The sequence below is a fragment of the Alosa pseudoharengus genome, unplaced genomic scaffold, assembly GCF_046254945.1.
Source record: "Alosa pseudoharengus isolate Yale_2024_CS ecotype anadromous, Long Island Sound unplaced genomic scaffold, YU_APseudo_1.1 YU_APseudo_1.1_scf_11, whole genome shotgun sequence".
Classification (NCBI taxonomy): domain Eukaryota; kingdom Metazoa; phylum Chordata; class Actinopteri; order Clupeiformes; family Clupeidae; genus Alosa; species Alosa pseudoharengus.
Window position 1 is genome coordinate 27,342,004 of NW_027468576.1, and position 16,079 is coordinate 27,358,082.

At 47.6% G+C, this 16,079-nt stretch overlaps 1 protein-coding gene across 9 annotated transcripts in view; it reads right to left on the bottom strand.

Annotated features, from left to right (window-relative positions):
* The window catches only part of opa1 (OPA1 mitochondrial dynamin like GTPase), a 44,739-nt gene that overhangs the window by 19,675 nt on the left and 8,985 nt on the right, over nucleotides 1-16,079 (bottom strand). For 5 of the 9 annotated variants that reach the window (XM_076278640.1, XM_076278638.1, XM_076278639.1 and 2 more), the window contains 22 exons: nucleotides 15,020-15,073; nucleotides 14,765-14,869; nucleotides 14,161-14,247; nucleotides 13,644-13,757; nucleotides 13,028-13,108; nucleotides 12,699-12,773; nucleotides 12,286-12,357; nucleotides 12,062-12,161; nucleotides 11,741-11,871; nucleotides 11,453-11,525; nucleotides 11,271-11,343; nucleotides 10,983-11,098; nucleotides 9,574-9,638; nucleotides 9,356-9,432; nucleotides 8,195-8,375; nucleotides 7,479-7,631; nucleotides 6,968-7,076; nucleotides 6,068-6,147; nucleotides 5,658-5,798; nucleotides 4,785-4,901; nucleotides 4,465-4,558; nucleotides 4,033-4,143 (listed from right to left, as the gene is read on the bottom strand). In XM_076278640.1, coding sequence (XP_076134755.1) covers nucleotides 4,033-4,143; nucleotides 4,465-4,558; nucleotides 4,785-4,901; nucleotides 5,658-5,798; nucleotides 6,068-6,147; nucleotides 6,968-7,076; nucleotides 7,479-7,631; nucleotides 8,195-8,375; nucleotides 9,356-9,432; nucleotides 9,574-9,638; nucleotides 10,983-11,098; nucleotides 11,271-11,343; nucleotides 11,453-11,525; nucleotides 11,741-11,871; nucleotides 12,062-12,161; nucleotides 12,286-12,357; nucleotides 12,699-12,773; nucleotides 13,028-13,108; nucleotides 13,644-13,757; nucleotides 14,161-14,247; nucleotides 14,765-14,869; nucleotides 15,020-15,073 — 2,209 coding nt within the window. The remainder of the gene's footprint in view (nucleotides 1-4,032; nucleotides 4,144-4,464; nucleotides 4,559-4,784; nucleotides 4,902-5,657; nucleotides 5,799-6,067; nucleotides 6,148-6,967; nucleotides 7,077-7,478; nucleotides 7,632-8,194; nucleotides 8,376-9,355; nucleotides 9,433-9,573; nucleotides 9,639-10,982; nucleotides 11,099-11,270; nucleotides 11,344-11,452; nucleotides 11,526-11,740; nucleotides 11,872-12,061; nucleotides 12,162-12,285; nucleotides 12,358-12,698; nucleotides 12,774-13,027; nucleotides 13,109-13,643; nucleotides 13,758-14,160; nucleotides 14,248-14,764; nucleotides 14,870-15,019; nucleotides 15,074-16,079) is intronic. The other 4 variants (XM_076278642.1, XM_076278643.1, XM_076278641.1 and 1 more) reach the window with 1 other exon arrangement.

Here is a 16,079-nt window from a genome sequence, read left to right on the forward strand (position 1 = left end):
GTGTGAGAACACTGGGAGAAAGAAAGAAAGAAAGCATAAGAGAGAAGGAGAGCATGAGAGAGAGTGTGTGTGTGTGTGTGTGTGTGTGTGTGTGTGTGTGTGTGTGTTTGTCTGTGCCTGTGAAACATAACAAAGGCAGACCGGCAGCACGTCTCCCTCGTGCTCATTCAATTATTCGCGTTAAAGCAATTAGCAGGAGTCCGATTGGCCTTGCTTTTTCCCCCGCTTCCCTTCTATTTTTTCGTCTTGCTGCCACTCTTCCTCTCTCTAATCATTTCCCTCTTTCACTCCCTCGCTACCCCCTGTCCCCTTCCTCTCCCAATCTGCCCCTTGCTTAACATCAATATCGGCCAAGCTCAAGTGTTTTCCATGCGCTAGCAACAGTGAAGGAAACAGTACACACACTGCACACACACACACTCACAAACACAAACACACACACACACATGCCCGGGCTTGCCTGCACTGACATAAAGGCCACTGCTGGAGAGGTAGGAGGTCAGAACTCCTTTGTGTTTTCCTCAGCTTGGGTCAACTGTGTACTCTTGTGCGTCAGCATCTGACACACACACACACACACACACACACACACACACACATCAAGGCCTGCAGCCTTGGTCCTCTGTTCTAGAACAGTGGGCAATGAGAGGTCAGTGAGAGAGAGAGAGAGAAAGAAAGAAAAAAAAATGAAAGAAAAGGGAAACAGAGAGCGAGAGTTTTGTGTGTGGTGACCGGTGAAGCGCCAGCTCCCCATGGGCACCCAGGAAAATGGGGCTGTCTAGGGGAGAATGGAGCCACTCTCTGTGGGCCAACACTGGCCCTCTCTGCCCAGTGCTCTCACTCACACACACACACACACACACACACACACACACACACACTCACACACACTGCCACCTGCCACCCATTGTGCTTCCCAGTGCAATTAGTGACAGTTTAGCGGTTTCCAACTAACAGCTGATAACAATACGGAGGCAAGGTTGTTTGTCCCATTTCTATTGATGTTGACAGAGGCACAAAGTACAGTGACCTACTGTTGAGATGGATTATTGAGCAAGCTAAAGGTCTCGTTAGAAAAGCGTTGATGGGAAATTCATGTCCATCGGCACTTAAAGATGCAGTCGGCTAGCGGCGGCAAATTAATTTGCTCAGCCTGTACGTCTAGTATCGAACCATAGGAATTTCTATTGGCTTAACACCGTGGATGTTCTCCAATCACAGCGCTCTATTTCGTTAGAGAGTCTTAAGGCGGGCTTAACAGGATAACGGCATCCTGCGACGGTGAACAACAAGGAAGGTGGCTATGGCGAACGAAGAGCGGTTGTTTGAATCGGCGTTGGCGTCAACTTTGGAGGAGTTGGACTTGTGCTTTTCTTTGAAAGTAGAGCAACACAATGCACTTAAGTCATTCCTTTCGAAGAAGGATGTATTTGCCGTTTTGCCGACCGGATACGGATATGGTAGTAGCGCTGGCCTATTGCATGCCTAGGCAGTTTGAAAGACAATTCTCTGCCCGCCCCTTGGATTAAGCAGGTGAATGATTCGATTCCAGACTATACATTTCAATGATATAGGATGGCCCGCCAGGCTAGCAGTCGGCCACAATTTAGGTTTAACAAAAGGTTGGGATTTGACGGCCAACGGCCAATCAAACTACAACCCATTCATCATACTTTTAAAGCTTTGTGTTGATTGGCTGGAACTTTTTGTGGCCCGGTCCAGGTCACTGTATTCCCATTTACTGAGCCTGAACAGCAGAGTGTTCGAGCTGTCCACTGAGTGGACTAACGCTAGAGGACCGTGAAGAGCTGTCTGACCACAACTGTATAGGGTTAGAATCACAGACCGTAAGTTTTAAGACAACCGAGTAAAGTATCTCCACATCCACCGCATTGGCATGTTCAGTCAATCCTATTCACACATAAGGGCTGAGCTACACCAGGCGCGTAACTGAAGCGTTCCGTTCACGTTGTGTCTGCTGCAACAATTAGCTTCCATTATAATCAATGAAAGTAGCTACACCAGACGTGACAGTGGGGCGTACGTTCGAAAAAAATAGACCATTCATCTAAAATGGATTTTACGTGTCGTGAACGGAACGCTTCAGTTACGCGCCTGGTGTAGCTCATACCTAAGTACTACACCTTGTCTGACAGTCTCACATCGATCAGTCTAATAACAATCAAAATGTGAGTTCAATCTCTACAAACTTTTATAGTATGTAGTCATTTAAGACTGGCATCAATCACATAATACTACAATTCTATAGAACAGGCAGGTACGGCTTTAAATCATCCACAGCAACAACATTCAGTTCCAGTCAACACAGGCATGCCAGTCCACTCACTCTAACCAGCTGACACATGGCCATGCTGCTGAGTGAGACAGAGAAAGAGAAACTCCTTGATAACGTCAACAAGCTCTCCACCCTCTAAGCTGTCTGAGTGGGTAGCTGTTAACATCTCCAACACACACAGAGGAGTCACCACTGAGGAGAACACCACAGTCTCTTACTGTCTAAACACACACACACACACACACACACACACACACACACACACACACCAAATCTTGTTTGCACTGAGGCGTCGTTAAGTTTCCCCACGCCATCGTGTAATAACAGCACAGTGTTAATGTGCATAGGTTTGTGCGTCTGTGTGTGTAGGTGTGTGTGCACAAAGGCACAAGTCTGGGCTTGCCCAAATGGCGGGTTTAATCAGCCTGACTGTTTAACAGTTTCCAAGGCAGTGGACATGACAGGGGGCACGCCGCCTGCAGCCAGCAGCTCTTAACGCGCACCCCTCTCCTCTCCATCCACCTCTCTCCTGTCCGAGCAGTAATTAAACACTCCAGCCCCACAGGAGAGATGGGGAGAGGAGAGAAGAGAAGGGATAGGGAGGGAGGGAGGGAGGGAGAGAGAGAGAAGGGAGGGAGAGAGGGAGAGAGAGAGAGAGAGAGGAATAGAGCAAGACAGAGAGGTTGAGAGAGGAGAAAGTGAGGAATTACACGAGGGAGCACTACACAACGCCAAAGAAAGAGAGATATCCATGATCACATAATTAACAGATGGAGAGAAGGTGGTCTGCATGCACCAAGATAAGCAGCTGATTAAGACTTCCAGTAAATTCAGTGTTCAAGCAAGACTAGAGTTGATGGACAGATCCTGCAGAAAGATTCTATGCATATTAGCTGTGCATTTCCACATATGAAGGAAATACAGCCTCAGCTGAAATAAGAGCAACATTTGCCCAGTATGATACAATCTGAATTGAAAAATCAGATTAGTCTGAAGTTCTGTTACAAACACGGACCATATGGAGGAGCTCAACTTCAAATGAAAGAGTACTGGAAGGAGACTGCCTCACATGACGCCTGAGGTCTTTAGCACACATACATAGCGAACGAGTCATCTTTCAGTGACCGACTCCCCACATGACAGCATGAGAGATGGAGAGGAGATCTCAGTCACTCGCAGCAGGGACTCCCCGCTGTCAGTTACACAGTGGACACATGGCGCACTGGAGGCCAGTGGAAAAGGGTTTGTTGAGCTCCACTGCCACCTGCTGGTTGAAACTTGAATATCTTTTTCTTTAAAAAAAAAAAAACTAAAGCCAGAGAGCTCTGTACCACAAAGTTCTCAGTTTTGCCCTTAGCAATGCCATGGAAAACATTCATGTTGACAGCTGAAAGCCCTCTGACGGGAACAGATCCACACATACTGACCCAGGCGGAGATGGGATCTGAGTGTGGACTGTTTGGTGACATTCACAACCGCTGCGTGCCAGGACAAGAACACCCTGGTGGTCTTGCCGATGAGGGTCTTGTTTTGGTAGGTGTGTGTGTGTGGGCGCGCGTGTGTGCCTACACTGAAATGGTGCTTGGCATTGGTCTGTTTTCACTGGAGTGTGTTGAAACCTAATGGTGTACTCAGTGCAGGTCTGCTTTTGGTCAGAGTGTACGCAAGAGAGAAAGTGTGTGTGTGTGTGTGTATGAGTGTGTGTGTGTGTGTGTTAGAGAGAAAGTGTGACTCACTGAGGTCCTCGGCCAACTGAACTCTCCTGCCGGTGATCAGCTGGGTCTTCTTCTCCGTGTCCTCCCCAAAGTCCTCCAGCACCTCTTTCACGTTCTTCTCCAGGCGACGTACTGCACAGCCCACAAAACACAAACACACACACACACACGCACGCACACACATTAAGCATATGTGCATACACACACAAACACAACCATCAACAAAACATGGACATACACGAACAAAACACGCTGTCAGTTACTAATCTGCACTGCAGATGGCTATTCCGCTCCATTTCACACAAGACGTGGTGCCATGTGTTGACTCAATCATTCCGCTGCAGTCTAAGTAAAGGACACGTCTGTGTGAAGTCCTGCTTTACGATGTGCCGAGACCACTACAAAGTGGTGTGGCGTGGGCCGTGTGATGCGGAGCGCTGCGTGGCGACATACCCTCCGTGTTGGTGAGCTGTTGCCTCAGCGTGTTGCCAGTGATGACCAGCATGCGCTGGATCCTCCAGAACAGCACAATGTCATTGCACTCCAGCTGAAACACACACACACACACACACACACACACACACACACACACACACACGGACAGAGATATTAACACAGAGACATGTGAGACTATCAAATAAGCACAAAGACACACAAACATTCCAAAAAATTTATTACTTAGCTCGGTCCTCAAAGGTGAGCCATGTACTATATATGTTGGCCTAAATTCAGGTCAGAGTTCGAGAAGAGAGAGCAGACTCTCAAGGACTCACTTCAGAGTCTACGAAATGTCTCTGGTAGTAGTAGAAGCCTCGTCGGCAGAGGTTACAGTGGGCCAGGGCCTTCTGCAGGAAGTGGCGTCGGTACAACTGGTGCCACGTGTCCTTGATCTGTTAGAGGAGAGGAACCAAAAAAGAATGTCAGAGAAGAGAAGAGGGGGAGAGGGAGAGGTGGTGGAAGTCAGAGAACACCTCCTTGTGAGTGAGTCAGCCCTGACGTCGGTGAGCGTGAGGTTGTGAACATGGGTCCTCTCTTTCTCCAGCCGATGGCGATGACAGCTCCTCTGGGGGAGTGATGCTGACGTGTGTGATCGCACGTCACATGAGAGGGTTATCACCAGATCTCCCGAGGTGGTCGTGACACACTTGAGTCACTCAGGGCACAGGTATGAATCAGGTATTTGGGAGCAGTTTCAGGTTCTCGACACATCCAAAAAGACACATCTCTGAGTGACTGAGACATACTGACGTCAAAGTCTAAGCTGGAGTCATTGAGGCTCTAACATCATTTTTTATTTTCTTTGAAGCTAGCTTGAAAGAGCACATGGATTCCCAGCAACCTCTGCAACCCAGGGTAACAAAGCAGTCTGGCCAGCACAATAGAGACATTCCCTTCTGATGCCTCACAAACATCAGGCTTAGCCTTTAACGAATAACAAGCTCAGTCATGGAGTGGGTCTCCAGCCTGTCAGTCAAACAGATGTTTGTAGCTGATTGGGTGGAACAGGGACAGGAAATGGTGTCTGAAAATAACCGAGTTCAGATCGTATACAATGGCTTTCAAGTGTGAGATGTTTGAATTGGGTGTCAAAGTATTATCAATGGTTTAAGGAGCGTTCAGGTTAGTCTGCTTAGAGCAGCACTCACCAGCACAGGGTCCACGTCAACGCCGCGGCTCTCCAGGTTCTTGCGTACGGTGGTGACCTCGTCGTTGGCCAGGTAGGCTGTGTGGTCCTCCTGCAGCTTCAGCAGGCGCTCCAGCTCGTTTTTGGTTTCGTTGCGGATGTGCTGCACACAGACACACACACACGCACACAAAATCACCAAAGAGATGCTTAAGTCACTTCAAGACTGTCATATAAACTATGGAGCCTAAAATCCCACTAACCAGAGCCTAGTGTTCACAGTGAACAGATTATACTTCTCAAAGGAAGAGAAAGCTGCCATCCTGCTTGATTCTGTACTTTCAGTTTAAGATGCTTTGTTTGCTGTTGTGGCCATACTCGCAGAGTCTCACACATAGGGAAGAAGTACAGGGAGTGCTCCCCTTGACTGACCTGGTCTCCCGTGCGGTTTGTCCAGTGCATCCACCTCTCTTTCCAGTCTGGTCCCACCATATCATGAATTACAGACTCAGCTGGAGATGGACACACAGAGAGGACAGAAGAATCAAGACTCAGTATGAAGGACGTAAACGGCATGTACAGTAACTGAAAGTGTGGTTCACTCCAAATCTATGGCTCAGTGCTCTACATGACTACATGGTTACCCATCAGATGGCTTTCTTTTAAGACTTATGCAACACTCTCACTTTCATGAACTAAAGAGGCTTACTTTTCCACATTTAAAAGGGACACCAAGCACCGTTTTCGTGTTAATTACTCATCTTCGTAAGTAGGTATATGGTTAAATGACTCATTACAGGGCGAATGAAGACTCTCTCGCCCGCCCCTACTGCCTGTAGCCAGAATATCCCGCTTGCAAGTTCAGTGTATCGTACCCGCCGACCGAAGCAGGATCAGTTTACAGCACAGAGGCAGGCTAACGAAACGCTAGAGATTGTTGCAAACGTGTGTATAATGGCAGAGCCGGCGAAGAAGCAGCAAAAACCCTTGATGGAAGATGCAAAGAAAAGGAAAAGAGCTTCAGACCGAGCGAGGGGGAGAAAAAACATCAGGCTTGTCCCTTTAAAGTCATTTAAAACATATCAAAAGCCACTGACACCCCATACAGCTACATGTAATTTGTATAGGTGCTTGCAGAGCTCACTTAGTGGTTACGTTTCTTCAGTGAAGAAGATAAAACTGGGTCTGAAACGGTGGCCCTAGAACTACAACAGTGACGCGAGCACTCAAACACGTCATCTCTGAGCCAGCTCAGACCTATATGATCTGGTCACATGGTTGTGGACTGTGGGCCAATGATGCGTGAGTACGAGAGCAGTTAGCAGGTCTTACTGTCTTTGAGGCGGGACTGCAGAGTCTCCTCCATGAACTGGATGGCAGCATCCCACTGAGGCTTGTCTGTGATAGAGCGGTCCTCAAGGGCGTTGTGTTGAATCACCCTCTGAATATGCGCACACACGCACATGCACACACACACACACACACACACACACACACACGCGCGCGCACACGCACACAAAACATGCAGTAGCAAATAAGTGTCATGTGAAGGTGACTGTCAAAATATTCAACAGTATGAATAGCAAGATGCACAAATCAGAGAAAGCTTCTCATATGCTAGTATGCGTTTTTGGGAGACATCGGTCACTATGCAAAGGGACTCTGGTGGGGACCCATGCACTATTTATTGGTGCATAGATTTATTTATATCTATTCAGTGTCCACAGGCCTGACCTCCATTCAATGGAACACTCCAATTCAAGCAGCTGAAGCCAAGGTAAACAAGGTCCTAGTCTGGCTGATATGTGTGTGTTGTTGTTGTTGTGAGGGCTGACGTGTTTACCAAGCTGTCCATGGCTCTCTCGTTCCACTTGTGTCTCTTGATGCTCTCGTCCTTGACGGCCTCCTTCAGCTTGTCAAAGATGTCATCCTGGTCTTTCCCTTTGTACTCTGCCATAAAGCGGGCAAACTCTTCCTGCAACGTCTCCCAGGCAACCTTTAACAAATCAACAACAATTTGGACACATGAATGAAAGAAATGCACATTAAAGCACAATACACATACAGACTATGTCAGTCCTGCACGGGTTTGGTAAATCCGCATCCGCCTGTGGCCTAGGCTACCCGCCATGCTTAAAACCGCACTCGAGCCCTTTTCCGACTGCAGGGATAATTCAATTCTGCACCGGAGCCAACCGGCATAAAATAGAACCGAAACCCAACCCGCACCCAAATTAAAAATCAGTCTACCACATCAGACACGTGTACGTGTACCCGAACCCAGGACTCTGGACTATGTATGCAAGAAAGACTATTTTCTGGTAACATTGTGAAATTACTTTTCCAATTCAGCTCGGTCATTTTAAAAGCCCTCTTCTGTCCTAAAAAGTGAGCAATTAATTATGCACCATTAAAAGTAAAGTGGGGGATTAATAAATAGAGAATAAGGATGTGCTGATGCACAATTAAAATACATCATAGTTGTGGACATAAAAATGGCAACAAAACAAAACTTCAAACATACAATAAATATAAAGCAACACCAATTGGCTTCAGGACCTCTGAGGAGATTACCTCCAATGCTTTGTGAGGCAGCTGCTTGTCTGTCCACTGCTTCAGCTTGATGTCCACAGTGGTGTTGAAGGTGCCCGAGTCCATGGTCTGGGCGGCCGGCAAGTAGATGTTCTCAATGACGTGCGTGGACACCCTCTCCCACAGCTTCTTCTGCAGTATGGACTCCCTGCACAGGTCCAAAGGTCAATGAAAAGAAGGGGGAAAGAACATCAGTCACATGACCTCCTCTCTTCCCACATGTGCTTTCGGCCATTTTCCTTCAGAGCATTATGCTCGAAGGGTTATCAATTAGGGTTCGGCCACTTAGACTGTCTGTTTCTGATGACCCCAAAACCAAAACAATAGCCCTCACCTATATCTCATTTCCCTGCTGTAGGCTCCTGGCTTGGAGCCTAATTGATGGGAAAGACCTTTAGGCTTCATCAGCATTCAGACACATATTGAAGCCTGGCCAATATGCAGATGGGGGGAGGTCTTTTGGCGAGAAAGGCTGCTGGGTGACAATGGCGACAGCAGAGCTGCTTCCTAGTTTCCCCCGCCGGCGACCGCCAAGGCAGCCATTTATCATAACGCCGCGCTCATATTTCATTGTTTCCTGGCCGCTTTGTTCGGCCGCCACGTGTCGATACGGCGCTGCGCTGATAACACCAACTAGCGCGGGCGGCGGCTCGGGCCCATTCATCATGCCATTGATCGGCGCGGGCCTGATGGAGCTCGCCGGGGCCGCGGCTGCACCTCTGATCTATTCCACTTAAGCTCCTCTCCCTCTGGGGCCCATTCTCAACGCCTCTCTAACACACACACACACACGCATGCGCACGCGCACACACACACACACACACACACACACTAAAAAGGCTTCGGCTCTATGTGTGGTGTGAGTTCGCAGTGAAGTTCACAGAGTGTGAGAGTGGTGGAGGTAATTGGTCGCTGTTTGGGTCAAGGGCTTGCTGGAAATGAGCGTGATGAATTGTGCTTCCTTTACTTCCATTGTTTTGATTGTGTGAGAGTGTATTGGGTGTGGGGGGGTGGGGGGTGGGGCTGTGTGTATTCCTATGCATTTGTACATGTATATTTCATTATGTGTGTGTGTGTGTGTGTGTTGAATGTACGGATGGGTGCTATTCCAAATGAAAGAATACTTGCCAGTGTTTGGGCGTGACCTGACTCAGGCTGATCACTTCGTCCAGGATCTCATTCTTGGCCTTCTCAAAGAGCTCGTTCTAGGGGCGGAGGAGATGGAGAGCAAGTGAGCATCACATCACATCACATCACATCACAGTTACTGTTTAAGTGCCGCAAGGCCACAACCAGAGAGACACCAGGCTGAGAGTTAATGAAATGAGGATAGAGAGAGGACTCACCCTGTCCAGCTCACGTAAGCGTGGGTAGTTGTTTTTCCACTCCGTCTCCAGGTTGAAGCGAGAGGCTGCCCAGCGCAGAGGACAGAGAGAAAGAGGGTAATGCAGTCGGTTAGCATCATAACATTGTCTCAAACACAAACACACACACACACACACAGTTGAGCTGTGCGCAAAACATCAATATCGCTTTATATCACAACATACTCCTGTCGATATGGCATCAAAAAACTAAAAGCAGAAAATACAGCCGAAAAGGTCATTTTAAGTTTCAAAGTTAAGGATAAGAACTCGGTTTGAAACTGAATTCTGTGAGCCTGAATTGAAGTGTTGAGTTGTGAGATCCTTAACACTTTGCCTTCGCTGTTATATAGAATTATAAACAACAGCTGTTAGAAGCTTCTTTCCTCCTCAGTGTCAATGTTTCTCTCTCCGTTCCACTGAGCTGAGGCCCATCCATGGGCCACACACACACTGAGGACCAGCTGTGAGCGCGACCTGGGATGGCACGGTGCAACTCAGACCGACGCGTAGTCCACTGGCCGTGAGCCGTGAGTCTGGCAGCCCGCCACCCAACAACCCCCCCCCATCCTCACTGCTCCCCACACCCCGGCTCACACAGGCGGGCTGACGCTAATTGCTCTGGTTATTGGTCCGGCCCCAGGCGCCGCGCTAGCGAGCGATCGATCGATACTCCCCACACAATGGGGAAGAGGAGCGGACGCCCACCAGGTCGTAAATCTGCCTCTCCTGCGAGGCGCGCGATGGTGGAGCCACTGCCAGGTAAGGCTGGGTAATTGGTGGTGGGACACCACACATTGCGCCAGGTGAGCGCAAGTGAGGACTGAGGTGAGGTCTGTGGAAAGAGTGTGTATGTCTGACGTGTGTGTCTGACGTGCGTGTGTGTGTGCATGTGCATGTGTGTGTGTGTGCGTGTGTGTGTATGTGCCATATTCGTGTGTGTGTGTGTCAGTGTGTGTATGCATGTTTGAGTATGTGTGTGCGTGTGTATGTGAGCGTGTGTGTGTGAGAGATATATTATGAAGAGGCAGCTGCAGCTGTAGTTAGAGCAAGGAGTACCTTTTGTGTGGCCTGATTTGGGCAACAGAGCTCAATTCTCAGTTTGCTTAACTGTGCACAAAACGTGCTGGCAAGTCCCCCTAAAGTGACATTTGCTTTTTTAAGCCTCCTCTCCCATACATACAACATGTAAAAAATGACAAGCTATGATAAGTTAACATAAGAGGTATTCACAGTATGGACATTATAAGGCACAGGATCACAGACAAGTAGCAAAAGACAGCTTCTGACTGTCTTGAGGGCTGCTGACCTCTGACCATTGATTTCCCACATGACCTGTGCCTCAGGTCAGTGGAGGTCATGTGGGTCTGTGCATCCCCCCCTCATCTCACCTTTGAAGGCATCGGCCTGCTGCTCCACGGACTCCCGCACCATCTTCCAGAAGCAGTCGGACACGGCCAGGCTCAGGTTCTTGGTGGTGACCTGGTGGGCCTTCAGCATGCCGTCTCTGGGCACAACACAACACAACACAGCGCCGGTCACTCCAGGCAGCCAATCAGAGAGTGCATGGTTCACAAGCAGGCAGGAGGTGATGTTTTGAATACATCAGTGAAGAAGTTTGAATATGTTGCTTGTGTGCTCTTGTATGTATTTGCTAGATTTGTTTATTGGCTTCAAACCTTAATAGTCTGGAGCCCTGGAAGAAATCTTCCTCGTAGTCTTTAATGGAGTCAATGCTTTCACCAGCACTTCCTGGAAGAAGAAAATAACCACATTAAATAATGACTCTAATTTTCAGACTGTTGCTAATAGTTATTTCAGACATATAAACTTTTGTAAATGCAACAACAGTATCCTTTACCTTTGCCAGTAACCACAGCAAAGTATCCCAAGGCCTTCATTGGGAACAGCTTGCCTTCAACAATTTGCTGAATCTACAAAGGAACAAAAGCAAGTGTGTCGTGACTTTAGTCTGTGTCTGAACAGCATCCATCAGACAGCAACACAGAGCTTGCAAAGATGACCTCAGGGAGCCCCTGAGAGCAGTCTTAGAGCTCCCTCTGCTGGCCACTCAGCACTGAGCACCAGTCATGTCCTGGAGGTGTTAGTGTGTGTGTGTGTGGCTCGGTGAGCCAGGCGTCCAGCTCACCCTGCTGGGGCTGGACAGGTTCTTCTCGGCCAGGTCGACTTTGGTCAAGACAAAGATGGTTCTCTTGCCCTGGGGGTCCATCTGGCTGACCAGGTCCGTGACGATGCTGCGCTCGGCATCCACTGAACCGTCTGAGAAGGGACAGCCAAGCACAATGCCTCATGAATGAGAGCTTACGTTTGTAAATCACCAGGTCAGTGTTTTTGACTTCTACACTGACCTTCTAAAAGTTGGCTTGGTAGTTTCTGAACAGTAATGCTACCATGCTACCATACTCCACAACACACACACACACACGGAAGTGGATGTAAGAGGTCCTACCCTGAATGCAGAGGATAATGGCATTGGGGTTCTGCATGTACGCTCTACTGATGCTGAAAATGGTCTCCTTGGTGTCTGCTGCCATTCCTGCAGTCACCGTCTACACACACACAAACACATACACAAAAGAAATTTCAGTTCTCCAACAATAATCTGTCTACATATCTCTCGGTCTGTGCTTGCGAGTGTGTCTGTGTGTGCGTGCGTGTGCGTGCGCTACTCACACTAATAACACCTGGCAGGTCAACCAACACCATCCTCTGGATTCCTGGGCCTTTGACACTTAGAGAAATTGTCTGTAACACAAACACATAATTGCAAATCCCTCAATTAGCACACACGTAAAATACAACAACTGTTAAATAATGACAAGGATTTGGTTTGTTTGCAGCTGTGCTGAGTTGTGATATGCTGCACGTTCACTGAAAAAGCAAGACATGTGAATAACAAGTGAGAATAACAGTGACAGAATAGATACAGAGTTGGAAACTGGCCCTTTAAGAGACTCTGCGGATGAGTGTGTCACTGTCTAAATATGTGACTGATGTATAGGAGGACTGGGTCAGTGTGTCTGGTCAGTGTGTGTGTGTGTGTGTGTGTGTGTGTCTGTGTGTGTGTGTGTGTGATGTGTGTTTACCTCCGTGCTGACGGTTTGGCCATCCTTGACGCTCTTCCTCATCCTGAGCTCGATCTCGTGCCTGAGGGCAGCCAGCTGCAGACAAACAGAGGACACACCACTTAATAATAAGATCAGCATCACACACACACGCACGCACACACACGCACACACGCACACACCCCCTGTATGAAACAAGTCTATGTAAACAAACCCAAATGTGTTTTAAGTCTGTGTGTGTGTGCATGTGTGTGTGTGTGTGTGTGTGTGTGTATGTAGTACGCAACAGCTGAAGAGTTCCTTAGAAACTACAGAGGAAATGGTGAGCTCAGACTCTAACTGACACTTACATCCTCCTCTTTGGTGAGGTCAAACTCTCGGCCGCTGTCCTTGAACATGGCCACGTGGTGAGGGCCTTCACTGAGGGTCACCTGAAGGAAGAGCATGAATCAGACACCAAAGTCATCAAACTTGTAAAGGAGTTCTAAACTTTGGCAACACTTGACACACGTCAGACGCCGCCAGTGGGCGTGGGTTTTTAGACATCTGTGACTGATTAAAATATGGTGTTATATATACAGGATCAGTTTGTACAAAAAACCTACTATGGTACTTGCTTTTCATTTTGGGCACACAAATTAAGAAGAAGAAATTGGTTAACATTCCAAAAGCTTTCAGCTTGTAATTTCACTCATTGTTGTTGTGCCATTTTAAGTCTGAATTCCCCTGTAATGTTGTGGGGGCTACAAGGCCTAGAACAGAGCAAACAACAACATTCCAACACACTACAAACATTCAGTTAATGGTGCCCATCCATAAAGTTCCCATACAGAATGATGACTACAACCCATCTGTTCCATCTGTGGATCGCCACGTCTCTTGCTGAACAGGACTTTAGGGTATTGGAGTTCATTTATCATGGTGGTCCTGGACCATGGGCCCGAGCTCTGGTTCCCATTATCTCACCTTGACAGGCGACCTGGTCATCATTTCGCCCGAGCCTCGGGGGAAGATCCTGGCCTGGGCGATCATCTCCAGCACGCTGGTCTTCCCGGCACTCTGGTCCCCGACCACCACCACCTAACAGCATACAGTACGTCCCACAGCAGCTCATTAGTCAGGGCAGGAGGACCAGGCCGGTGTGTGTTGACATTACACAGCATCAGCAACATTAGCAGGCCTGGTGTAAGCCAGGCTGGGATAGAGGTACCTACGACTTTCTGAATTCTGATATTGTTTAGAAAGTAGTCCCAAGCTATGAAACCCCCAATCCAGCTGTGCCTTACTCTTCAAACTATCATAATCTAACAAAGTTTGCTATGGAAGTGTTTCTTGACATTATCTATAACAAAAATAGGAGATTGGTCAAATCTAGGATCTCAGCACTTGCTAACAACAAATCCATTTCCGCACGGCAATCATCGTCTATTACTATTCAACCCAAACACCACATGTGCAGTAGGAGTATAGAGAGTGCACTTACCCTTGGCAGGTGGTCTTGAGTGTTGTAGTTGGAGTCATAGTCAGAAAGGATGTCCAGCACTTCTGAGTACAAGTCAATCAGAGACTTCTGCAGGAGAAATGGAAAAAAAAAGTACATGCATCTATTAGGGCTGCTTGATTGTGGAAAAAATCATGATCATTATTAAATAAAAATAATGATATAAATAATCATAATCATAATTATTTTCAATATTGAAGTCATGAGTATTTAACACATTACTCAATGATTCTGGAAAGACCATCCAGAGTTTAAAAAAATACTGAATACTTTTTTAAATGAATTTTAAAAAATATTGTTTATACAACAGTTAGCAATGGGCTGAGCCGGGTGTATAACTCGACACAAAACAAGAACATTGTTGCAAAACAGAATACGGCAAAATAATTGTTGCATCTCGATTATGCCGTCTTCGTAATTGTTGGAAGTCACAAGTGAAACTGAAATTCGATTTTAATTCATTCCACAGCCCCAGCATTTATATACTTTCACATTGGCGCTGAGACACTTTAACAGGCACTGGGTTTGGAAAATCAAGTCGCTCACTGGAAAATGATAGAAGACGTCATGAGCAGATTGACCTCACCTTGACCTTCCTCTGATGAATGCCTTTGTCATCCTTCTGCAGCACCACCTTCCTCAGCTCCTTGTTCTCCTTCTCCAGACGTTCAAGCATGCGTTGGTACTTCAGCTGAGGTGTGCGAAATACAGTAGTTTTCATTTAGAATGAATTAAAAAGGAACACCATTTCTGATTTTTCTTGTCGACTACACCAACACAACGTTCTGCTTCATGCACAACTTCTGGAGTACCTCTCTCAGGTGGATGATGGGAAGCTCACCTGAGTGCGGAGAAGATCCTCCTGTAGTTGGTCTATTTTCTCTTTATCTGATGGCTGCGGGTGGACAGACGGACAGAAACACAACGTTATGGAGCCAGATACAATGATCAGTCTCCAAGTTGATGCAGTGTTAACCCACCACCCCCGTCAAACATGATTCGGTTTCGTTTTTCGGACGGCTAGCAGCATGTGCACTGAACACCCACAGAGCAATTCAGGAGGCATTAAGTCAAGGCATGAGAGGAAAAACGATTCACTCAAGTCATTCAATTTTGGCTCCGCATTAAATCAATGTTGAATCACACCATAGAGTAGAGGTACCGAAAGACCTGAAAGAGACTTGATTATCACTGATCACATGAGAGAGGGGAGACAGGCAAATGATACAGCAAAAAAATCAGCTCATAAAATCATTCAGCTCCTGCAAGGCAACTGATGTAGTTGGACAGAGACACGGGGAGATTTACAGAGCACCAGCGAATGATTGAGGCTGGGGATGGGGAGGGGGGGCAAGAGACAGGGGCCCACACACACACATATATATACACACACACACACACACACACATATTACTAGAGGCGTAGGAGTGAGGCGATTTGGCAAAGATTATAGCAACAGTGACCCTTCACTAAGTTTACATTTAATATCCACTGGAAAGTCAATCGTGGTGGTCACTACAAGGTCACTACAGGGATACTACAAGGACACTTGAGGTGCTCAGATAGTGTTTGGGCTCAGAGCTGAACAAACGCCTCACTGCCTACTAGTGCGCCACAGTCCATGCATCTGGCGGACACTCCACTCCATGCAGTGCAGTTACTCCTCCACACGGTTATCCACACACGAGCGCTAGGACCTCTGCGGTGCATTCGCATGGCAGGCTATGTGGGTGAGAAATGTGAGCTGACGTCCAAGCGCCCCATCCTACCGGCGATATGGCCTACTATCTCCCAGTGTTCGCATAAGAATGCAGTACTGACAACCTCCAGGGCAAGAAAAGGGGGGCAGCGTCATTTTTAGTAGGGGCTTTCTCCAGGGAAGGGAACTATATGGCACACAG